The sequence below is a fragment of the Lutjanus erythropterus genome, chromosome 5 (genome assembly GCF_056507025.1).
Source record: "Lutjanus erythropterus isolate fLutEry1 chromosome 5, fLutEry1.hap2, whole genome shotgun sequence".
NCBI classification, from domain to species: Eukaryota; Metazoa; Chordata; class Actinopteri; order Lutjaniformes; family Lutjanidae; genus Lutjanus; species Lutjanus erythropterus.
In genome coordinates, this window is record NC_139321.1 from 16,968,777 (window position 1) to 16,994,721 (window position 25,945).

At 40.9% G+C, this 25,945-nt stretch overlaps 1 protein-coding gene across 6 annotated transcripts in view; it reads right to left on the reverse strand.

The window, feature by feature from the left end:
* The window catches only part of atp11c (ATPase phospholipid transporting 11C (ATP11C blood group)), a 61,909-nt gene that overhangs the window by 13,598 nt on the left and 22,366 nt on the right, over nt 1-25,945 (reverse strand). For all 6 annotated transcript variants that reach the window (XM_084718909.1, XM_084718910.1, XM_084718912.1 and 3 more), the window contains exons 2-18: nt 25,555-25,674; nt 24,037-24,126; nt 12,781-12,861; nt 11,541-11,648; nt 9,854-9,982; nt 8,960-9,048; nt 8,284-8,334; nt 7,791-7,855; nt 7,609-7,690; nt 6,930-7,080; nt 5,450-5,647; nt 4,766-4,936; nt 3,290-3,501; nt 3,044-3,115; nt 2,880-2,953; nt 2,667-2,770; nt 2,322-2,503 (exon numbers count right to left, since the gene is read on the reverse strand). In XM_084718909.1, coding sequence (XP_084575035.1) covers nt 2,322-2,503; nt 2,667-2,770; nt 2,880-2,953; nt 3,044-3,115; nt 3,290-3,501; nt 4,766-4,936; nt 5,450-5,647; nt 6,930-7,080; nt 7,609-7,690; nt 7,791-7,855; nt 8,284-8,334; nt 8,960-9,048; nt 9,854-9,982; nt 11,541-11,648; nt 12,781-12,861; nt 24,037-24,126; nt 25,555-25,674 — 1,979 coding nt within the window. The remainder of the gene's footprint in view (nt 1-2,321; nt 2,504-2,666; nt 2,771-2,879; nt 2,954-3,043; nt 3,116-3,289; nt 3,502-4,765; nt 4,937-5,449; nt 5,648-6,929; nt 7,081-7,608; nt 7,691-7,790; nt 7,856-8,283; nt 8,335-8,959; nt 9,049-9,853; nt 9,983-11,540; nt 11,649-12,780; nt 12,862-24,036; nt 24,127-25,554; nt 25,675-25,945) is intronic.

Genomic DNA, 25,945 nt, shown 5'->3' on the forward strand with positions numbered 1-25,945 from the left:
TACAGCTGTTATATTATTAATGCACTGGCATCTGATTGTTAGTCGGTATCACCTGATACACAAATATCAGCTATTGGAATCTGTATTAGGATGGAAATGGCACCTAAATGAGCAGGACTGTCTTCCCTCACTTGTCACAAGGATCAGTGGGTAAATTTGGTCCTAACTGTGACACATATTAGTAGCAAGAATACTCAGGTAACAGGTTCTCTTTACCAAGACTCATTTGTTTACACCAACGGTATCAAATTTATGCAATTATTCCTTCCTAAGTTTGGGTTGGGGTGACATTTAAAAAAGAGCACTTATAAGATTGAGCGGTATCTTATCATTTCCATATACATTTAGTCTAATAATTTGAGAAGACAATAGTTATTCCTAATGATAATAAATTCATCATAAATGCATTTCAGATGAAATACACTGATGCATGCTGATGCAATAAACTGTTGCATGATTTTTGTGGTGGTTACTGGCATGCATTTTCTGATGTCAGCAGTAATTATAAAACCATGCAATGCTGCCTGTTAAAAAGTTTTACAATCTTGGATTTTGAAACCGTACCCAATCTCAACCACAAGATGGCAGTGTGAGCTTACATTTAAAAGCTATGGGGGAAAAAGGCACTATTGGCTGTCAACACTACTTAAGTGGAGTTAAAATTCCAGCTGCATTCCAGGCAGCTTGAAACTCGAAAACTTCTGACCACCTACTAAAAAAAAAGCACAATAGAACACCACTCAAAATCAGAGTTCCTAGTTGTGAACTCAGAGCAAATCTGTCCACCCTGACTTGAAAAAGCAGCAGTGTGACAACAATGGCAGTGACCATGGAAGCACTCATTGTAAACCATCAACTACAAGGCAACATTAAGAATATCTGCCTGTATTTAAATAAAATAATACACACCATCACACAGTGAAACCTGCTCTGCATGTATATTAACATCAAAATATGACACCGCTGTTGGGTAATTTATTTCTTCCCTCCAATAGCGGGGGGCATAGGATGCATTTGCAGACTACGGCAGTGGTAGCAAATGAAGAGAATATTTAGATGCGTTTCCAAGTAAAAAACTCAATGCATGTACCTTTCTTTCCTCCATTGTTTTGTTTATATATACAAGGAGGCTGCATTTCTGAGAGTTCAATTGTGTTTACACACTTGCCAAAGAAGCATCTGTTTGTCATAGTGACATTTGGCGTCATGCGCCTGGAACGCCTTTAAGTCTGAAGTTGGAAACATCAACTAAGAAATTACAACCTCTGACTGGAATGCACACATCGTTATTTAAATCATACTGGACAAAACATTACCAGGAATCATATGACATGTGATAAAAGGCATGAAAAAGGAAAAGGCTATTGACAGGGTTCTACTGTGAAAAATTTGCAGAATTTGTTGAGGCTGCATTAATCGTAGGTAAACATTACAAAGGAAGAATGAATCATTACAGAAACAGAACAAAGAGGCGACCAGAAAACAGTAACATTCCTATCTTTCTTTAAGGGATAGTTCACCCAAAAATGAAAATTCAGTCACTATCTACTCACCCTCATGCCAATTTAAGGTTGGGTTTAGTTTTTTAGTCCAAAAAACACAGCTGAAATTTCACAGGAGAACAGCGTTACAGAATCCCCAAAACAATGTAAATGAATTGTGACCAGTTTTCAAATGCAAAAAACACAACCAAAAAACCCATAACATACCTTCATCCTTGCTGTCTGGCATAATCCAAGTCTCTCAAATCCCTGACATGTCATTTGCACACTGTTAGAATAGACACATCCTGTTCAGACAGTGTGCATGTGTGCATGAACGTGAACATGGCTCCAAGCTAAGGATCTATAGTGAAGATTTTAGCTAAAAAATATGGTGTAAATGACATTTTTCAAGGCAGCCTGGCATGTTGAGGCTTTAGGAGACTTGGATTACAACAGACAAACACTATAGAGGCATTTTATGCTTTTATTCTTTTATTTTTTTATGTTTGAAAACTGGTCACCATTCAATTCCATTGTTGCAGCACAGTTTTCCTGTGAAACTCCAGCAGTGTCTTGTGGACTAAAAACTAAACCCGACCTTCAATCAGTATGTTTGTGAGTAGATAATGTCTCAGTTTTCATTTTTGGGTGAACTATCCTTTTAAGGACAGTTAAGTCAGGACGGGGTGATTATGACACCTCGTTCTGCAAACTTTTGACCTCTCTAATCAATTTTAGGTGTATTCTGAGATTTATTTATGCAAGCCGGTTTTGCCCCCTACATTTCTTGGCACTGATCTTTAATGAGAGGCAGGGCAGAGGAAGGTGAGAACCCACCGATCTTCTACAGCAGTGGCTCCTATTAGACTCATGCCAGTCTCCACTTGGTTGTAAACCGTCATGAGCTTCTCCTCTCTGTCCTGCAGAGCCAGTCTAGCTTCCCTCAGTCCTGCATCTGCCTGGGCGTACTCCTCTGAGCTGAGAATTTTATAGGCCACACACAGTGTTCGATAGCCCTCCTAAACAGTGACAGACAGACAGCACCCAATGTTAGACACAAGACAACACAAGTCTTAACATCATTGTAATATTAAATTAAAACCTGTCTGACCCTTGAATCATACAGTATATACTTTTAAACATAACAGAATCTAGGAGAAGTAATTTGCTTATGTCACCCACTGTTGCATTTCGCTCCACATGCATGCGTATCCTTTCAACCTCCTCCTGTCTGACGCGGGGGAAAATGGAAGAGTCCGCTCCTTTACAGAAGAGCAGTGTATCACCTGCACATAAAAAAAAAAACACACAAACAAACACACAGCATGGTCAGTGCTGAAGGCCAACAGGAAATTAGGTTCAATGCAATAAACCTGACAGTAATCTCAAACTCACCTGATTTGGATCTGACTATTACACTCATTCGCCTTCTCACGGGGTCAAAGTTCAACACGTGGAGCAGTTCATACCTATAGGAAGAGTAAAATAGAATTAAAAACTGTGGTGCAAATGTAAACAGACATATGAATAACATGTTGTCTATGTACTGACTGACTTACATTTCAACATCATTGTTCCTGTTGAGAATTTTCATGGTTTTACTTTCAAGACCCAGAAATGTGAAGCCATACCTGCAGATGGAGACATATCATCATACATGAACCCTGTATGTCCTCTATGACCAAATGCTATAATGAAATGTATACCATCTGGGATATTCCAAATACATTCTGTGATATTCATATTCAAACAATGTGCTAGCTCTTTGAACAACTGCTACAATGTCATAAAGGACCATCTCTTACCTCATGGCACCCTTGACCAGAGCAACCTCATCAGGTGAGGATGCTATAAAGCCTCTCTGCTCCTGCGGAGGATGTACTACCTCTCCATCCACCCCTAAACCATCCACCTGGTCTATCCGCCCGTCTCCTTGGCCATGACCCTGCTCTGTAGACTCCTTCACTTGGACTGTGTGGCACAGGCATAGGGCACGCAGAAACAGCTCCTCCTTCTCCTAGTAACACAACATGAACATGGCTGAATAATTTAAATAAGATACAGTCAATTGCATTTCAAGGGTTGGTTCGGATTATTTCATGCAGGGTTGTATGAGGTACTTAACCATAATCAGTGTATTACCTACAGTAGATGGCAGTAGGCACGCCCCCACTTTAGAAAAGGGGGACCAGAACGAAAACTAAGACATGAACTGCTGTGGGCAGGGTCAGAAGCCAAACATATTTCAGCCACTTAAAAAAGGTCTAACTAAATCAATGCCAGTTTAATCTTGCACTATATTTAAAAGATTTTAACCACTTTACTTTGCCGTCAGACAGCCTTTTCTCACAGGAAATCACCCTCAAATATCACTTTCTCCAAACTAACCAAACTCCATAGTCAAAATAAGTAATTTTACTTTACAAAACACAGGAGTTGCTGGTGTACCGCTGACTCAACTCTTCGCAGTATTGTGTGACTTTTGTGTTTTAAAAGGGTAGCAAAGTCACATAATGACACACAAACATACTGAGACAGTGACAGACCAGCAACTGTTGTGTTTTTCAAGGTAAAATGATGGATTTTGTCTATGAAGTTTAGCTGGTTTGGAGTCAGCGATATTTGGCTGGTCTCCATCAGAAAATGGTATCTGATGGCAAAGTAAAGTGGTTAAAATATTCACCATATAATTTACACTTCAAGTGATATTAATTTTTTTTAGGGAGACCTTTTTTTAAGTAGCTAAATTACCTTTTGTTCCTGACCCAGTCAACAGTAGCACATTGCTTAGGTTCTGTGTTGGTGACCCTCTCTGCTTCTCATAACTGGGAGTATGGCTCAAACTGTAGGTAATACGCTGACTACGGACAAGTACCTCATACAAGCCTACATCAAATAACCCAAAGTAAATAGAGGAAATATGTATCAGCATTTTATTGACCTATTAGTTCATAATTAAAAATTAATTTACAGCCCTACATGCAGCCATATACAGTAGCTGGAGTTGAGATAAAGCCCACGATTTACAACCATTTTTTAATGGTTGACTTCTTATCAACATGTGTGTTTGAGTACAACAGTCAATCGTGTTATCAGGTGGTCATGTCAAGCGCACAAAGCCACTTTGCTCTCCCTCCATGTTGAGTGCTTATGTTGACATGTCAAGGAGACTGTATGTGGGTGACCTGAGGAGGGTCTTTCTGAGCAGTGAGCTATGTAATGGCCATATGTTGCCGCCTGTGTGACTTTTACAACAGATGGAGGGACACCACAACACCCACCCTGCCAGCTTTCTGCTGTAGTTTGTTCACAGGTCCATCTGTGACGCAGAATCCATCCAACTCCGAGCTCGCGTCCCGGTATTTGTACTGGAAGCCGTCGATACAGCACTCAATGAACTCCATGTTATTCTGAGTGAGGGTGCCCGTCTTGTCTGTGAAGACATACTCCACCTGCAGGCAATGTGATAAAAATACATGACAAACTCTTCCAAAGCCATAAACATCCAGGTGCCCATTTAACAGGTTCCAACAATAAGATTAGGCAATTACTCCCAGAAAGAATTACACCGCATTAATCAGTTTAACGAAGCATCAACTTTAATTGAAGTAATCATCTGGCAAACCAAGTGTGACTGATCTGTGGCGGCACTGTTTGAGTCAGAAGTGCCATAAAAACCGGAGAAGTCAGGACGGCACAGCCAATCTGGCGTTATTATAAGCAGCTCATATTTTACTCTAGCACTGTACAGATCAGTCAGGAGACCACATTTTGATGGAGTCACTCTTAAAGGTTAAATGAGGATATTTTTCAACCTGGACCCTATTCTCCTATATTTTTGTGTCTAAGTGACTAATGGGGACAGCCATTTACGAGTCCAGTCCAGTGTTGAGGGAGAGCATTGCAGCCAGCACAAGTAATATTAGATTTCACATATTAAATTTAATTTTGTCCATCTGCCTGACCTGTCCAAGCTCCTCATTGAGGTCTGAAGTGTTGACAAGCGCCCCCTCCTTGATTTCAGGGTCAAAGAAGTCCTTGTCCCATGTGATGAAAAAGGATCCCAAAAACTTCTGCATCTCAACGGTCACGTACATGGACACCGGAATGATGAAGTTGAAGAGCACCATGAAGGACAGGAAGTCGGTGAACATCTTTAGGTACTGGTGGAAAAAATGACAGCACAGACACATATTTAAATGTACACTTCATTATTATCAGATACTGCACCACTTGTCTTAACAAATAGGAGATTTTGCTTGCAGGGCAGCTGAAAACATAGGTTGGTATAATATGCATGGTGTTAAGCCCAGAACAGTAGATAGATAGATAATTTAAACAACAAAAATGAAGACATGATAGAAATCCCAAGGTTGTATCACAGTGTTGACAGTTCATTGAGGGCTAGGGCAAAAGGCTAATGGCCAATAAAACAGATCATATCACAGTGTAGGTCCACAGTGGCTGTTTTATTAGTGTGGATCAGAAGAGGCTCTGGCTTATAAAACACTTTAATGCAATGGAACTGTGAACTCTTAAGTTACAGCTACAAGTCTCCACAGGATATTAACAGTGGTCCTCTTGGTGCCATGACATATGCAATGAAAATAATACAGTGTAATGACGCAATGATAAAGAACTATTGTTGTGATTATTCTTCTTTCAGCAGCAGTAATTCCCATACTGCTCCAGACATTAAAAATGCAAAAACATTGCCAATTTTAGACTCTGTTTTCACCATTTTTGATATAGGCTTGATTTGGATGGCTGTGTTTAGGGAAGGGAATGAATATGTTTTTGTATTCATACCAATGTAATTATCAAGTGTCCTTATCAGTCTGTTTCTTTATTGATTCCCTTATTTTTTCCTGATCACTTTTCTGTGAGAAAAAACATTAGGCTTACACAGGTTTTAAGAACCATTGTATATTTTATTATCTCCAAGTCTGACCACTGTCCGCAACTTTAAGCTTAGCAGTACAAACAGTACAAACAGCTGGTTGTAGACAGAGCTAGCTGTAGCAGCAGTCTGTCTGTCATCATCTACAGTAAAATGGATGAAAGAGGATATTTGTCGAGCATGCTTGCCTGGCACTTATGTTATTATTACACAGGGTATTGACCCTCAGGAAAGGACGCACTGCTCTGTCAGGAGGCAGCAGCACTATTTCAAATACTTGGCGTTCGAAGAATTCAAGCCCATGTTGTTTTGAAAGAAGTGTCAGTACATTGCTGATGTTTCCACCCTTCCTTTGTTTTAGACTGTTACATCCTCTCTGCCAGGACTCCTGCTTGCTGCAAGTTTCCATCACTGTAGACGCATTAGTTTGACATCATTGTTTTGCAGTGCACAACTGTCAGAAAAACATGCAATTTCGAGGGATCAGACAGTTTGGTACTAGTTTCAACAGCAGGGATAGGTAGGTTGTTAAAATGTGAACTCACCAAGTTGGTGTCCTTCTCTCTCTGGGTTTTTTCATTGTACCATGGTTCATCCTGTCCGGGCTTGCTCTGCCACACATACTTGAGAGTCGTGCACACTAGGGCCTTGCTCACCAGTATGCAAAGGTAAACCAGAAGGAAGGCATTGATAGACCTGAAAATATAAGTAACAAAGGTTTTGCTGCATGATCTCACAATTTTTTGAGGGGGCACAGACCAAAAGGTATCTGTATGCAATTGGATACACCAATGAAATGTGTGGTATAGCTTCTGAGCGACACATGCAGGTTGGCGCTTATCTTGGTCCAGTTTCAAGCAGAAAAAAAGGGGCCTGGTGACAATCTTTCACAAATTACAGCTAAGCAGTACAGTGAAATGTGTTTCTGATGGCATCTGAGGCAAGAAGGAGCCACTACAGTATGAGAATCTTGATTTACTTTTCAAATCTGGACCAGTGAGGCTCCTCTGTCAGTCATCACATCAAACTCGCCCCATATTAAGCAAACTGTTGTGATTGGTCCAACCAGATCTAGTAAGGGTGGAAATCCCTCTGAACAGGAGAGTGGCCAGACGAATTTGCCAGAGCATATAAAACATGTTCTCGCAGATTCATCTGGTTTCCAGGCTACCAAAGGTATTCCACATATTTTCAATTTGTGTACTCCATTTTCTCTTAACTTACTTCTCCACAGCAGATCGTTTCTGAGACTTGCCCTGGTAGTTGAGAGCCATCTTTGTCTCCATGCCGGTATAAACTGCAACACCTTGAGAAAGAATTGAGAAGAAGATGGATTGGTTTTTGAGATACCGAGCTAACTTTAATAATAAATGTTATTATAATAACGTAAATATCGTTGGACTCACCACAAATTTTTTGGGTGTTCTTTAAAGTTGCCCCTTTCAGCAGAAGGTTTTCTGGGCCCAAAGACCTGCACAGCCATATCAGGAGATCAAGCTGTTTAGTCGTATAGAAGCTGTGCCGTCCACACACTCAAACACACTCTAAATGGAAACCTGGCAGGCAAGCTGGCATCTACTTTAAAATACGCAGTGACAATACACAGTATGACTGCAGTCTGGGCTTACACCGGTCCCAGTGTTCTTGAGAAGGACACTGGCATTTGTTTATGTGGCCATTACAAAGCAGTCAGTGATAAATGCCTGTGGGAGTGCTTTGGAAGCAGTGGCTGAAGCATTGCCAGCCCGTTTTAATTTTAATGCTTGTCTGCAATGAAGGATCAATGGAATAATGATTTGTTGGTGATGCAAAGGGAAACAAATGAGTGCTTAAGCAACTGTGTTTTGATTTTGCTCTCACTTAAAGTGAGCTGAGATAGTTGTGCATGAGTGCTCTCACCTTACTGTAAGCTCCTGATCATTTTTTTCAATGTGCATACGGCCAACAAACCTGGAACAGAATGACACACACACTCAGACACTAAAAAGTACATGTGATATCTATTTTGCATCCCATTCAGACTGTTAACACCAGAGTGGATTTGAACTTGAGGTGTCCAAAATCCATGCAGAGTCAATCTACTTTACAAAACTGTAAGTACTCATTGACCTAAAATCAGTTGCAAAGGTTTGGGAGCCAGCTAATTACTGGTGGTTAGCCAGCAGCACGCTGTCAGTTTTATTGACTCTGAATAGCGAGCATTTGGCGCCATGTCTTACTTAGCACATCTCAAATACCATTCTGATGCCTGGCTAAATGACAATATTCCTTGTCCTTACCCGAAGGGGGAGCCAAAGGCTATGTGTTTGTTGAGCTGAGACTCTTACATGTGAATAAGAATCAACTATCTCTGAAGATAACTGGAGAACCCAGGCCCACTTTCACTATTCCAAATATAAAACCAACTAAACAAAAGAACACTGGCTTGCCAAAACATCTCCACTTAATTTACATGTTAATATTGGAGTAAATTAGGGCATTTTCAACTGGCATTTAGTTAATACATTGCCCAACAAACTGCAGACAACACATGCTTGTGGTGTAAACTTGCTGGGGCCACATGTTGAGTGCCTACTTGTAAAGGTCAGGCTGTGGCTGTTCACACTCAATGGTGGCGTTGAGAGATTCCAGATCCTTCTCTGTGTCTGGTACTGTGTAGTGTGTCTGCACAAATGGAAGAGAGAGGGACAGAGAGTGAGCGTTGACTGGCTCAGGTCAACTGATAATTTTAGCCTTCGCCTTCTGTACCACTCATAAACACAGGAAATCTACAGGAAAATAGCAAGGCAAAAGATATCCAGAATCTGTGACACACACAAAAAAAGCCACACACACATATTTCTGAAGAAGGAGTCAAGAGAGGAACTTGAACTTTCTTCAAAGCTGATAGATACAACTTCCCTATCTTTGAAAACAACGGTGATATAAATATAGACAAAAACACAAAAACTAGATCATAAATCTGAGATAAGTCCAGTGCGTGCAGAAGATAGCAATGACATTTTTCTTCAGCCTCTTTATAACTTTCAGGGTGTGTTGTTTTGAAATGTTTGAGGGTGTATGTGGGAGGGTGTGGCTTCAGTCATCCATTGATAATACAAGTCAAGACTGTAAGTAATATATTGAATAAGTATTTTTTCCCTCCCATCATGTTTAAAAACCTCTCTGAGGGCATCAAATACCTCTCTCCCATATACAGTTAGTTTAGGTCTTAGCCACAGTGCATGGGCATGATACTGAAAGTTTTTAGAATTACTAACAGTTTCTGATTGAAACATTTCCACAGAATCTATCTGCTCATTCCTAACACCACCTTCCCTTTTCCTGAGCTGAATAAGCACATCATTTATAAATTACATATATATTACTAACATTTCAGTTTATTTTTTCTTTGTTGAAAAGACCACAAAATGACAACAGAACCATTCCGTTATGAAAAAAGGGTGGACAGCAGAGCGTTCCTTCTTACTTTATGGTTGGACTCTCCATCCAGACTTGCTGTAGTAACAAAACATGTGTCGTCGTCTCGACTAGACTGCAGGAGTATTAAATCACAGGGAAAGGTCTCATCCTCCTCCACCTCCACAACATCTCCAACCTGATCAAAGAAACAAAACCAAACACCACGTATTTCAGTTTGCTTTCTCCTGCTTCTTAGGCACCAGATCAGTAGGATTTGTCACAGGATGTATGACAGACATTTAAACAATCACAGTTTTAAGAAATTGTACCACTAGAGAACAGAGACACTCCAGAATAAACTCACATCACTGCCAATTTCATTAAAGTTGCTGTGGCTATTTTGTTATCAAACAATTGCCTATTTAAGATACAGCTTTAACAGAGCAACATGAACATCTGACTGCAGGTCAGTATTCACTCACCTTCTAGCTCTGGTTTGGTCTGCCAACTACTAAAAAACCTCTGGCTCTCTTTGGCTTCCCAAATGTTTACTTTAGCTCGAGTCCATTTAGCACTAGGAGGTAGCTTGCAGTAAAACTTGTGTGAGCTCCTGTGCTGGGACTGAGAGCAGCTGTCCACAGTTTTAAACAAAGGGACAATGTTTTGGTTTTGACAGCTGGATGTTGATTCTCAGTGAAGTCAGCAGCACTTTAACACCATCATGAGTCATTGGGTTCACTCTGCATATTGAAAAATATTGTTTAATGTGCGTTTAATTTTTTGAACAGCCATCAATCTTTGAAAATACTGTTACATACAGCGCTGGTTCCAAACCTGTGGGTCTCGACCCACACAAGGGGTCAACAGAGCTTCATGTGGGGGGTGCAAGGCCTTTTTGATTTTAAGAGGTGTAGAAAAACTTTTTTTTTTTTAAATATACAGTAGAACTCAGCATTTCATTCATTTCTGTGAAGAAAACTAAATAGATTTATTATTTTTAAAGTATAGATTATTATTCAAGATTCACTTTGAAACAATCTCACAGGATAAGGGCACAGTGAAGACCTGAACACAAGCTATATTCACAGAGCCTTCACTCTCTGCTAAACAGCCTCCTCCTGCACTGGAAACCCACGCAGTTAAAACAACCAGAGAGCTAATAGATGAATGGCCAAGCATCGGGGAGAATAAAACACAGAATTTGACACAAAAGAAGCCTTTTTAGTATGTATGATTATTAAAATATGTAACAACTACACAATGCAGAGAGAGAATTGTACAAAAAGGTCCCAAAAATACCAGAAAACTCTTCTCCAATGCAACATTCACTTGGAATAATCTGCTAAAAATTGCTAAAAAATGCTAAAAAATTTATAGCAGTTATTGCATTTGTTATTTAGGTAGATTATACAGTTTATAAGTTGTTCTGGACTGTTATTGTTATAGACTGAAAATATGAAATATCCAGAAAATATGTCACTTGGTCAGGGTTGTGAGTTTACTCCATGATAGACAAGGAGTATCTTGAGGGAAAAGGTTGGGAACCACCGACCTGCAGCAAACACATGAGTATGCACTGGAGAATTAACCTGCACACAGCACCCTGGATACATTAATTACCATCACACCCATGTTTGAACATCTAATCAGTTCAGCAGAGAAATATTCTCCCCTGTGCATATACTCCAAACACAGTCATGCCGAGCTGCCAGCAGCTTCTCTCTGGGCATGTCTCTGAGGAAATATAAAGGTACCTTGATCTTCTCACTCTCCTTCCGTATCCTGCGGCCGTTCTCCAGCACTGTCACTGGATACTTATTCACCTCGTTGTCAGCCTTGTGCCGTAGCCAGTCTTCATAGCCCTGCGGCAACATATCAAAATCAGATCGGCGTCATTTGCTTAGTACAACAAAAAGTATAAAAGTTAGTACCCACAGCGTGACATCAGTAGATTCTGTCACACACCAAGGGTTTGGGAAAAGCAAATGTCTGCGCGTACAATATAATCTTCACATTAAGTATTTCATCATTATGTGAAAAAGAGTGCCTACAGCAGCAGAATGGGATAGCAATTGTCCAGCGGTGCATTGGAACAGTATACCATGAAATAATACTGAGTCGGGCAAAAGAAATAATTCCTGGGGCTGCAGCAGCAGCATAAGGCACAAAGCCTAGTGTAGACTTCATAAGTACTTTAAGATAGTGATGGAGATAGAGGAGATGGTGCAGAGATGCAGAGGGTAGAGAGGGAGAAACCAGAGTGTGTGCCAAGGCAGAGCTGGAGCCAGAGAGCGGGATTATGGGGAAAGGTGATGGGAGGATAGAGAAAGTCTGGTTGAGTGATGCAGAGAAATGATGCCAGGTGGATGAAAGGGGGAGAAAAGAGGGGAGGGGAGGGGAGGCATTCCACGGATGGTCAGTTGAACTATACAGTTCAGCCCAGCCTGACTAATGGAGTCGGGCAGACCGCCTTGGTGTCCCACTTCAAAGCCTGGCTGAAGGCGCTCCAGTGCTATCAGAGCGTCCCATATATTTTCAGAAGGAAGTCTACCCGCTATTGTGCATTTCAAAGGCCCAGCAGTAGTCTAACTAAAAAGCCATCCTAAAACAATACATCTGAAGCTGGGACACGGCAGCAACAGAGTCAAAGAAACTGACACTCCCCTTGATAATTTGAATCTCTGTAATAGACTTGCTCTCTCCCTCTCTTCCCCATTTGCTCATATTCCCTGAGAGCCCATTTCGTCTTCTCCCCAATCAGAATTCACCAGCGGAGCACATTAATACAAAACCCAAGAGAGCATTAGTCACATACTTTATACAAAAATCACAGCAAGGGAGTTATGAAGGCAGGGGGACTTATTATGTTACATGGAGAGGGAGGAAGGAGGTAATGCAGTGAGAGACAATATCAGGAAATGAGGACTTGGCACTGGAAATCACAATAAAATTTCTATTATCAGCATACATCCGCCTCTTTAGGCACCGTCTTACCTGCTTGATAGCGGTTACTGTGATCACAAAAAATAAGGGTAGGCCACTGGTGACTGGGCTGGTGGGGGTGTCCACTATCACCTAATGGGGACAAAAACAGAAATGTAACTTCTTCACTAGGGCTGCACAATATGGTAAAATAAACATCATATAGCAATTGTTTTGACAGATATTGCAGAGGCAGCAGGATTCAAAATTAGAGGGCAGGATCATTTTTGCTATCTGTGGGGTTACCAGTGCGCTCTGACCATCTGGTGCATTAGCCTAATTGCATATATCCATGTGTGAAGAAGACAGGGTCGCACTCAGGAGTAATATCATTCAACAAGCTTTTACTCCATCATGTCTGGCAGAAAGTTACACCAAATGTTTCTGGTCATCCTGCTTAAGTCAAGTTAGTTACCAGGTGGGAATAATTACTATGACCTCACACAATGAAATCACAGAGTGAACAACAACACATGCCACACATTTAAACTCTTTCAGACATTGCAAATAAACATAATCAAACATTACATGAGTTTAAATATTACTTGAAGTACATGCCTTTCTTCTCTATACAACAACTATTGTTGTATCACAATATTCATTTTTACATGAAAAAAAATTAAATCATGATTATGTGACACTTCTTGCGGTCTGTACCAAACACACACCTTACATCTGGAGTACAAGATTTGCAGGCCTCAACATGTGTGCATATATAATCATTATATTTTTTTAATTAATTGTCCTTCACACGATCCATAAACATGACCTTCAAACTGAAAAGCTCTGCACTGAATACTATACAACATTACTGCATTCTTAACAGCAGCATCTGTGTTTGAGGTCAAACAGGGAGGAGTTTGTGGTGAGCTAGCTCTCTAAATGCAGGGTGTAGTCTGTTTCTGTGAGGCATTTCTACTATTCCCCAAATCTGTTCATCAGTAGGAAACACAGGGGAGACATTTACATTTGCAAGAGAGTGAGGGAGGTTCTGGACCACAGAACTTTTAATCAAGAGGGCCAGGGACAGAGTGCTTAATCTGCAGGCAGGCCAACACTTCTGTGTGTCTGCCAAGGCACAGAGAAGGCCAACACAAAGCTGTGGAGGACTCACCTTACCTGCCTGAGGTGTTGCATTTTTATGTGAGTAGAAGAGATGGGGGATTTAAAGAAAATAATTTGTGTAGCAACATTGTATTGATATGTAGATGCCAAGTCAAGAGCCAGATTTACATGTCCGACATGGCATCTTACTTGTACTGGGCAAGTGGGTAAGGCCTTACTGTTGAGCCCTGCAGGTACTGATCTTTTATTTTATAAATTAATCATATTGCAAACACGAATTATAGTTTTGGTACCAGAATAATAAAAAAAAAAGCCGTTTTATTTTATTTAGCTATTTTAATACTGTATTTTAGTGATTTTTTTCTGGTGAGGTCTACATAGGTCACGGTCTGCAGGACTTTTATGACAGTGTTGGTCAGTCTGTCTGTAATCAGACTCACCGGATGTACACTGTAGGTATAAACCTGCCAGTGGCCACCAGCTTTGATAGGTGTTCTCTTTAAGTACAGGAAACAACAACAGCCTCGGAGCTAGCAACCTACACAGTGAAAATGGCATACCATCTGGATCACTAATGGAACAAATGTGAACAAGCTAGCAGCTGTTACCTTTTCTTTTGCAGTGATTTAGTCATTTTAATGCCAGGGCTTGCATCCTCACATGCAAGTGTTCCACCAAATCAAGTTTACCCCCCAAAACTATTCTGCAGGAGCACCATCGATGTGACTACACACTGCCCGAGATGATTAGTTTAAAGAAACACAAACAAGCCAGCACATTTTTTCCCCTATGGCAGATTAATCACGTGTGGAGCCAGACCTTTCTTTAGCACCGCAGATAGATCTGACTATTCAAGACAAGTCTGTCTGCTCAGATTTTCTTTGAGGACATAATGTAATATCAATGTAATAAACCTCTTAAGTATCATGATAATATCGTATCATGGGGCTTCTGGTGATTCCCACCACTATCATGTGGTAAAGAATTGAATGAATGAAGTGTGGGATTAGGGTTGGGCAATATGACTATATATACACCATGAAATGGTAGACATGTGTCCACTGGTAGATTTGGAAATACTTTTTTCATGGCAGGAGCTATACCTTAGTGTCTCAGCAATATATTTATGTCAGGCTATGTAGCAAATCAATGGTTATGATTTTGCACCTCCAGCTGCTTCGCACATTTTCATGCGGCATGACAGCGACAGTCGGTGGGGGCAATCCACCTCTTAAGGCTCATTTATACTCCATGTTAGATATGCATATGAACACAGAGCCTCCTGTTCGTACTCTGTGTTAATTTCGTCCATATTTCAGCATGTTTTCTAAAAGCTTGCAGGTATGGATGAGACATAGCAGCCAATTAGTTTATGAAAATAATCCTCCATCTACATGTCACAATGTATTCAATAGCCAGATAAAATATATTATTATAACCTGCACCAGTGTAACCAGGCTTGCTGTGATCAGAAACATTTTACTCTATTCTTCTTCTATGGGGTAACTTTTGACTGTGAGCAGCACCCACTGGTGGATGTATTGTTTAACATACATTCCAATGTAAAAATATGCATGGAAGTATGAAGGCAGTGTATCGCTTAAAACGTACAAATTTCTTTTCATACGTAAAGGAAACAGAAATGAGCCTTAAGCTGGTTTGCCAAGAAGAGGAGGAAGAAGACAGAAACATGGACACATGGAAACATGGAGGAGGAGTGTGAAACTGTAAATACAGAAGGGGAATCATCAGGCTGGTATTTATTTCCATTTGTTAACCTTAAAACCTCTAACACTTGAAACTATTGTTCTCATTTCGAACCTAAAAGATTCCATTTTGAAATAAGGTCATATTCATTTATTATTATTATTGTGTTAAATAATTTCTTCAGGGAGTTTACAGAACAATTATTGCATCACAATATATACCATTGCTTTGATATAAAATCGCATACCGTGATAAAAGATTTTGGTCATATCACCCTCACCCCCCCCAAACCCATGTGACCAGTCATCAAGTAATCCCACACAAGCAGTTTAGGAGCAGCACCTGACCGAGGCTCCCAGCTAAAACCCGCACACAAATGGTCCTGTGTGTTTGTGTGTTGCTTAAAACCCATCATAAGATGGATTTACCCTGGCATTTCTGATCCTGCAGACTGCAGGCTGGTCTCCCCCTGAGCCTGAGTGCGTGTATATTCCAGCACACACAAACACGACACATCCAGCTAGTTGGTATTCTGACCAGCAGCATTACAAGCTGTCAGATAGACATCAGCTAAAGTAAGAGCAGGAGATGCGTTTTGAAGCAGTCTCCGGTGTTTTACTCACCTGTGCTTGGACTAAGAATGACAAAAAAAAAAGAAAACAGCTGCTTGCTCAGTAATCAAGGACAGACAAGAACACACACAGCCACCTTATGTACTCATACAAACACACACAGAAACAGAAAGTACAAGGGCAGTGAGCTAGTAGCCTACCCAAGCTTTACTGTGATTACAATTAACTGGAGGATAAATCAATTACAAGGCAGAGATGGACTAGTGCACATCGACCCTTTGGAGGAGTGCAGATTCAGAGGAGAGTCTGCATTATATTTGTAGAGGTTGGCAATTCCGATGAGACAGACGAAAAAGTAATAATTCTGCTGCAGTAGCCTCAGGTGTAGAGAACCAGAGGTGAGTGTATTCAATGCATCAGAAGAGCAGTGTGTGTACATGAGGATGGTATATGGTGCTCCGTGTTAAACACTCATTACACCTGACACATTGCTATAGGCTGTGTAGCTGATGGATTATTAAAAACCCTTGAGAAAAGCTCAGTTTCCCTGGGTCATGTTAGCCCTCCACCATTTGCATGGTGGCCGACAAGGGCAAATGTGCTGCATATACAAGAACAAGTTACATATACAGAAATGCGCTGCATACAAGAAAACAAATGCCAAAGGAAAATGCAGCATATTCAGTCATACAACAGAAGTGCTCCAGGCCTCTAGGGGCAGTGCTGAGCTTCCACCCAAGAGACAGACAACAGACATAAAAGAAGAAAGTTATGGTTGGAGGAGAGTTGGAGTTGGGGTTTTTTTTCTTTCTTTTTTTGCTCTTTCATTAAACTGTAAAAGATTAAGGCCAAATGTAAAAAAACGAAATAAGTAAAGAATATGTACCTTTTTATGTGGCCTCTCCCGACTCCACCTTTCTGACAACCATAACTTTTTTCTTCTCGCTCACTCCCTCTCTCATCCGGTCCATACCATACATTGATACGTCTGTTGTCTGTCTCTCGGGTGGAAGCTCAGCACTGCGCCTATAGGCGGGGAGCACTTCCATTGTATGACTGGATATGCAGCATTTTCCTTTTGCATTTGTTTTCCTACATGCAGCGCGCTTCTGTATTTGCAGTGTGTTTCTGTATATGCCGCACATTTGCCCTTGTCGGCCACCATACGTAGCCATGACCAGATCCCTTCCCTAAGTACTATGGATATAACAATATATCAAATCGATAAAAATGTCATGATACCACATTGGATGGTTATAATACCTACTTTGATATTACATGGTAAATTACCTTATTATTTCATTTTACAAAAGGATTCCTACTGGCATTTACATGGCTTTTGTTTTGCAGTTAGACACATAATTCAATCATTCATTGTCAAAGACAATTCAGGCCATTTTTTTGCACATGCTTTGGTCATGTCTGGCTACCTATATTTTATTTTATTTTATTAAATAAGTAAATCAAAAGCACTTTAAACATACAATATGCAAGCTAGAGATCTCTCTCAAATTAAAACAATACACTGTGAAGTAGGGTTGAGCTAAGTGATGATGCCATTGGCTGATTTTAAAGCCTTCTGTATTTAAAGGTAATGTGTCCCCTCAGCATTATTGCCCAAGTTCTATTTTTGACACATGGGAGAGAAAATAAAGAGGCTGTTGCTGCTGTTCACTACACTACTGCATGTCGTGTTTATTATTATTTTTAAACACAGCTAAGGTATGTGCATGTGGTGCAGAGACAAAAACTTTTTTAGAACCAGCAATGATATCAGTCCATTGTGATGTTTCATTGTGTTTCGTTGCCAATTCAGTAAACATCGCACAACGCTATCGTAAAGTAATGTGGGATGATGTTATTTTCTGTGTTGTTAAATAACCAGCATTGCAGATGAATAAATATGAAATCAGTCAAAACTTTTATTCATGGTACATTTAGTTACATTTGCAAACTTTGTTCTTCACTCTACAGTTGCCTCTCATGTTTTCCCATAGATTATAGCAACTAGCAGGGAATGCAGTCTTACCTTGGACAAATTAAGGATTTCTCTGACCATTGTTTGAAAAAATTTGTATAATTTAAGTACACAACTCAACAAAATATATAACATAGATCCAGTGTTTTTATACATGTAAAAGGCAGAAATGTTACATTTATAGCTTTAACTTGGAAGGAAAAACAAATTTTTTACAAACAAAATTCTGTACACATCAAATTTGTTTAATTAAGATTAAGATTTTTTTCAAGTCATTTTTCTTGCTTTTTAATATCAATAATAATATCAATAATACCGTATCATGGACTTTTTATCATGGTATTATCACAAACCTTGAGTTTTTGGTATCATTACATCCCTACTTAGCAGAGGTAGGGCTGGGGTTCAATAAAGGTTCAATACTTTTATGGTACCAATCCATACCTAAGGAATTCTGACAGTCAAGTTTTTCTTTTAAAGTGAGAATTTTTTACCATAATGTGTGACATAATTTTCTATTTCTTTAATGGATAGGACAGCTGAGGATATGCCAGGAAACGGGGAGAGAGAGTGAGGGAACGACACGCAGGAAAGAGCCGTGAGCAGGAGGCGAACCTACAACCGCTGCAGAGGACTCACAGCCTCTGTACATGGGGCGCACAGTCGACCAGCTGAGCTACCCAGGTGCCCCAAAATGTTTTTTTTTTTTAATTGGTACTGAGAAAAGTATCGTTCAGTACCCAATAATGAACCCACAGTATCATAACCAAAACTTCTGAATTATATCCAGGCCTAATGACCATTGGAGAAAGGCGATGGAGCACTTTATTTCTGCCTATAATAAGTCCCATCTCTTTGGTTGGCTGATCACAGAAAGCAAAAGTAGCATAACTGCAGGAAGGACTGAGGACATCATGTCCCTCTGATGCAGCAGCCAGATGGCCAAACTTGACAAAGGGCGATCACAGCGCAGAGAGAACGCTCTACAAAGCCACCTTTCAGCCTAAACGTTGTTTGATGTTGATTTATCTTTGGCTATGACAATTCTGATGGCAACAGCTCCAAAAGAGGACTATAAAAAGAGACAAATGATGGTGGTGTCTTTTTTTAGTGTACATCATAAAAAAAAAGCTTTCCTTTAATCTCACACTACAAAACCATGTCAAATCAGACTTGACAAGCTTCAGAGACATCACTGTATCACAGACAGTAATCATTTTTGGAAAAGAGTGAGGGTTAAACTCCCCTTTAATGCATCAATGGTACCATCATTGAAAATACTGCAACAGCAAACCCCTGAGAAAACCAAAACCTACACGAAACCTTCAGCTACTGTACTTCTGCCAAAGCACACACAATTCTCCCAGAGCTTGTCTTTCACATTTTATCTGCGCTGATTCACAACAATCCCCACCGAACTTTCAGAGGGCCAAATACCTTTTCCTCCTCTGCACCAAATGCAAAGCCAAAAAAAATCTCAGCAATAGGAGTGAACTGTGTGCTGCTGCTGCTGATGTGCTGCTGTGATATCAGAGCTGCAGAGCAGAGCAGCACAAAGCCCTTCATCTGAGCTGGAGAAGTGTGTCACAGTGAGCGACAGACAGCAGGTTCCCGGGGTCCCAGGGCAGCGCTGTGGGCCCTCGTGTCCTCCTACCCCTTCAACCCTCTCTCTGGTTCTCCCTCCATCCCTCTCTATCCCTCCTCCCTCTCTCTCTCTCACAGTGCTCTATTCCCATTCGATCACATTCGAGCAAAGACATGCAGGGCTATTTATAGGCGAGTGGTGCTTTTTTATCAGCCTGTGTCTATTTGTGGCACTCAGAAGTACAGAGGGCTTCCTGGCTGCTGACGTCAGCAGTGCAGCGCTGCAGAGAGATGGGTGGAATGTGGGAGAGAAAAGGGGGTGAAAGAAAGGCAGAAAGAAAAGAGACCAAATGACAAAGGGAGAGACAAAAGGAGGAGGGTAGGGCAGAGTTGGAGGATGCATGACATTTGGGCGTCGGTAGAAGCATTTGCATGAAGCCTCTCAGGGGAAGTGAGAAGGTTTATTTCGGTCTGCGAGATGCGAGTGCAAAATGAGTGCACACCGAGTGTGTGTACCTGTTTTTCTCTCATCCCCTCGCTCTGATATAATAGCAGGCTGCATGGGAAAAACTGAGTGGTTAGGATAAGGAGCCCCTCAAGAGAGGCTGGATTAGTGGAGAAACGCCAACCACGCTGCAGCTTGGGTAAACACCGTCAGCAAACCGAGGACACCCACTGAGTCATACATCACACGCAAAAGCACACACACATACATACAATGTATTCACACGCGCAAACAAACAGTCAACGGTGCACACATCACACACTGATAATCCCTGTGCGTGTTTGTGTGAGTGATGCAAACATGCTCGCCGGTTTACTCCCTCATAAATGTACTGCATTAGCTCAAGTTAATTTCACACATTAGCTCACAACTGTTCAAAATTCAGCAACTTCATCCATTAAAAAAACAGAGATGACTGGTTGTTCTGTATATTCAACCATACATGAACAATGTGTCATGAGCTCTTGGGGGAAAAATAGGATGATCAGGAAGGCAATCCAGGCACTCCAAAAAATAAATATATAAATAAATAAATGGTAACAATAAGAAAAGAAAAATTAAAAACCTTTATTACAGGTCACTTACAAATGCCAAAACCAAAAAAGTGGGTATGTTGAGTAAATAAGAGATAAATAAAAACAGAACGCAGAAGATTTGCAAAAACTTTTCAACCTATATTCAATTGCATATAGTTGACAAACGAAACATTTAAGGTTCAAACTGACAAACTTAATTGTTTCTTGTAGAAATACACTCATTCTTGAATTTGATGCCTTCAACATGTTCCAAAAAAAAGTTTGGACGGGGGCATGTTTACCACTGTGTTACATAACCTTTTCTTGTAACAACACTTGGTAAGCATTTACAAACAGAGGACACAATTGCTGAATTTTGAAAAGTGAAATTCTTTCCCATTCTTGCTTGATATACAACTTCAGGTGCTCAACAGTTGCGGGTCTCTGTTGTTGTATTTTGTGCCTCATAATGCACCAAACATTTATTAGCATTAATAATTTCCAAAACTAATTGAAATGCGGACTACAAGGAAAAAAAAAATACAAGAACACCTGTACAGAAAACATGTAAAATCTATATCTTCACTGAGACCAGGATATTTCAAAGCATCTACGCGATGGATCCAAAAAGCTTCCCTTTTGTTAAATTTCTGTATTCTCCCCCTGACCAGAGGTTTAATGTGTTCAATGCCCTCGATGCACAATAAGAAGTCATTATCTCCCCCTGACCAGAGGTTTAATGTGTTCAATGCCCTCGATGCACAATAAGAAGTCATTAGCATTGTGGAACTCACACAAGTGTCTAGCCATGGGGTAACTGTGATTCCTAATTCTGATGGCATATTCATGCTCAACGAGGCACTCTTAGTCGTCAATTGTGCGTTTGTGCGAGTGATGCAAACATGTTTGGTGGTTCACTCCCTCATAAATGGACTGCATCAGTTGAAAATAATTTCAGTCATTAGCTCTCAACTGGTCAAAATAGGGGTGTAAGAAAATGATGACACACTGAGTATCACAATATCATGGTTTGTGCTCCTGTATTGATTCTCAAAAACACTGTACTGTGATAATGTGATACATGCAAAGATTGACGGCAGTGGTTCAATTTGTGTTTAAACCACCAACTGCTAGATAGCAGTGTTATCTATATTCACTGTTCTGATTGCTTTTTCAAAAACCTTTATGCAAATGGAAGTGTGTTCTTTATACTATGACAGTTTAACTAAAATTTAATTTGAAAAATTAGTTCTATATCACCTTGCTTGCACAATCCCAGGATATTAAATTGTAACCACTGTGATGTGTATCATATCACCACATTCTTGCCAATACACAGCCGTAGTTCAAAATCCAGCACTTTCATCCATTAGCTGAGGAGTTAGACCAGACAAACTGGAAAATAAAGGCTAGAGTGTTAACTGTAAATACAGGTGGAAACAAGAGCCAGAGGACAAACTAAAGGCTGCAATTGATCTGCTCTTGACTTGAAAGCAATGGACTTTGGCACACAGGTATTTCTCAGTTTAGTACAGTTCTGGGATTCTGGGAGCAGTCGCTATGTGAGCTCATTCAGTCAGTATGAGACTAGAGGAAGCTCTTCCCCTCTGTGCAGGTCCAACAGCAGCACCTGTTTACACTAGAGGGCTGTTTGTTGCCATAGTTTAGGTTACTGCTAAAAGGACAGAGGGTAGTTTCCATGGATCAGCAAGAGATGATAGAAGAGCAAGAGCAGATGTAAGCAACAAATCTTCTTTGAGAGGAGAGGAGAGGAGAGGAGAGGAGAGGAGAGGAGAGGAGAGGAGAGGAGAGGAGAGGAGAGGAGAGGAGAGGAGAGGAGAGGAGAGGAGAGGAGAGGTCATATAAGAGCACAGAGCAGGGGAGGAGGATGCCAGTCAATGCATTTTGGTCAGCGCTCTTGGCCAGCTCACAGTTTCCACTTATAAGGATAGAGCAGCACACACACAAGACAAAAATAGTCTTTTCTTTTCAGAGAATAGCAGAAGCAATTACAATAAAATGATTCTGCTTCTGTTTTGCACAAAAAATTTTGGGGATTGCCCAAAACTAAGTGCTTTTTAAGAGAGAGAGTGTGAATGTTAAAATAAAACCATCTCAAATACAGATTTATCCTTTGAACCTTTTAACCCAATTCCACACGCTGACATGTTAGATAAAAATAAAATCTACATACTCCTGAGCCCTGGTACTAATAGCCCATAAAAAATCCATTAATTGGCTTACAAATGATCTAACAGCTCTGAACAGTGGAGGCAAAGGTGAGAAGAGGTGAACTGCATACAGCTAGCTTGCATCTTAAAATGGATATATGAACTAGAAATATGGACCTTTGGAACAATGTTCTTACAAAAGCCTAATTAAGCCTAATCCTGAGGAAAACTGATTACAACTCTTGTGAGAGTGCAGCTTGTGTTTGTCTTTGTATATACATTAATATTAGGCACCTTTTAGACATTTTTTTTATATTTATAGAATTAAGCCTTTCCTTTAAAGCTACTATAAGGACCTTTCATATTTTGCTGATTTTGGAGGACCCTGTGGACAAAAGTGGTTCTGCTTCCACTGCCGTAACTACAAAATTCAAACTCAAAAATAAAATTATATAAATAAAAATCTCCTCCTGCTTAATTTTAAATGTCTAACGTACTACTGTTACTTTGCCTGGGAAAATGTAAACACATACTTGTTTAATCTGATTTAAGAGAGAGTCTGACCCAGTGGCAAGTATTCAGAATAACTACATAAAAAACAGCCTATCTTTTTGCTGTTGGTCTTGTTTGCTCAGTTCATATGGAGGCATCAGTATTAAATTCAGACTGTTTCATAACCAGTTAAATACTCCTTGTAGTAGACTTTCTTCAAAAGCCATGTAAGAAAATTGCAGAAACAATATGTTGGATGTGAGTCAAGGACTATATCTGTTCTCTGAAGAAAACCACACACAAGCACACTGCACAAGTCTCCTGAGAAACTATAGCTATTGTGACACCTGCTATGATTGCGCACACGTTTCAAACACAGTTAACACATCCAGTCTCTGTTTCACACCTGCCACGTGCAAATGGACACACTTTCTCACATGCACACATATTGCAGGTGTATGGGACACAAGTTGTGCAGCCAAGTTGACCCATTCAGATTGATCAACAGGGCTAAACCCACTTCATAGTGTTGTCTGAAACTGTATCAGACGTGCCCACAAAGGCCCTGTTTCACAACATCACAGTCACAGACAACAAGCATCTATTAAGCCAGTATTTAACAGTGATAAACTCTTGTCTTTGTTTGAGTTGGAGCACTGACAAAGCTTGTTGTGCTTACCTGCACCAGGAAGATGATAAGGAAGTAGAAATTGGCAATTCTTCTAAACTGTTCAAACAGGTTCTTTGGTAGAAAGTTCCAAACTGTATACTGTGGGAGAGAAAGAGAAAAACATGCATGTAAGTCACTGTGTATTAGAGATTGTTTTTATTGCTCTTTCTGTGTAATTTTCTCAGCCAAGCATGTTGTTTTTCAAGTGAACTTAGGGAGGTTAAAGAAAGGCTTGGCAAGGGGAGGGAGATTAGAGGTATTCAATATTCACAGACTCTTGCATGTGTGTATTCTGTCTGAGCTGCACAGGGGGAAGAGGAAAGGCAACTTCAATAGCTTGGAGTCTCTGTTCTTTGTACTGCCTAGGGAAACGGCCCTTGGGGGACCACAGGTATTCCATTGATTCAGATTAGCGATTTATCTTCTTAATTTGGCTACCCTTGAATGCAGAGCCAATGAACTTATCAGGTTGGCGATGGTTTCTGTGTGTTTTGTTCTTTTTTAAGTGGCCGTGACTGCTGATACCATCAGGGCTGAAGCGACACTTTTATCTGCATAAATCCCTAAGAGACGCTTCAACAATGCCCCGCTGGTAACTTTGTGCAACACAATAAAGCACCGGGGTGAAAAACAAATACATGCACACACGCTTACACACACGCTTGCACAGGAACAGCAATAAGGCGCTGTTTATGAAGGGGAATGTCTGCATGGGGATGGTGTTGAAATGCAGCGGCAGCAGAATGGCCCATCTCATTTTGCCAGAGAGAAAAGAGAGTGAAAGTAATGAGAAAAGGGGGGTGGCAGCGGCGAGGGTGGCTGAGCGTGGTGGTGCAGTAGCAACGAGAGCAGAAGAGAGAAGAGGCGGAGATTGGTCATTGCAGAGTGCAAAAGCAACAGGATGATGGAGAGCGGAGGCATGGAGGAGCATAAACACTACAGCCGGGGTAATTAAAGGCTGTTTACCCTGACATACTGGCAGCAACCAATTGATTGGCCCATCCTCACCAGGACCCTCTGCACCACTATAAATCCCACTGCCGCCTTACTCTCACAGCGCTTCACTTTCACCCTTCATATCCATAACCTGCCTGAGCCTGCGGCTGACATGGGACTGAGGGGTGAGATTTAGGTGAAGGGAGGAGGGGAGGAGTGCGGTCTATCCGAGCCCAGGGGAAACGACGGAATTGCCCACCCTGCCAGTACATTAATAGCCCGCCATGTATTTCACTGCCACAGCCAGTGCTCCCCTGACAGACAAATAATCGCCTTCCGTTGGGAGTGAAGACGAGCATGTGGAGAGGCAGTGGGAGGAGGAATAAAGGAAAGGGAGACACAGGAATCCTCAGGACTGTTCAAGGGTTCATTTTGCATTCCAAGTGTTAGATAAGAGGAGAAAAACGCCTGAAGGCAGGTGAAACATAATACGCAGAGGAGCCAAGAAACAAACTGAGGTATATAAATTTCATCTTGGTATAAGGCCAGGCTGGAGTCCTGCTGGCATATGCATGTGAGTGTGTTTCTTACCTTGGAGGACACAATCCTGTTATCACAGAACTTGGGTGGGATGAAAGCCTCGGCGGCAGAACACGACCGATGACCAACATAGATAGTCCTACTGTCTACTCTTCTCTCATCACCGCCAAGCTAAAGGAAGACACAGCGGGTGGGTTGGGGGAGATAGGAAGAGATAAAGATAAAAAGAGAAAGGAAATAGAGGACATGTTAGTAATTCACTTCTCTTCACTTAAAGGGATAGTTTGGATTATTTGAAGCGGGGTTGCATGAGGTACTTGTCAACAATCAGCGCATTACCTACAGTAGATGCCTGTCAACATGTCCCAAGTTTGGAGAAGCACAGAGGAGCACCATCACAGACGCTAAGCAACGTGCTGCTGTGGACGGGGTTAGCAGCAAA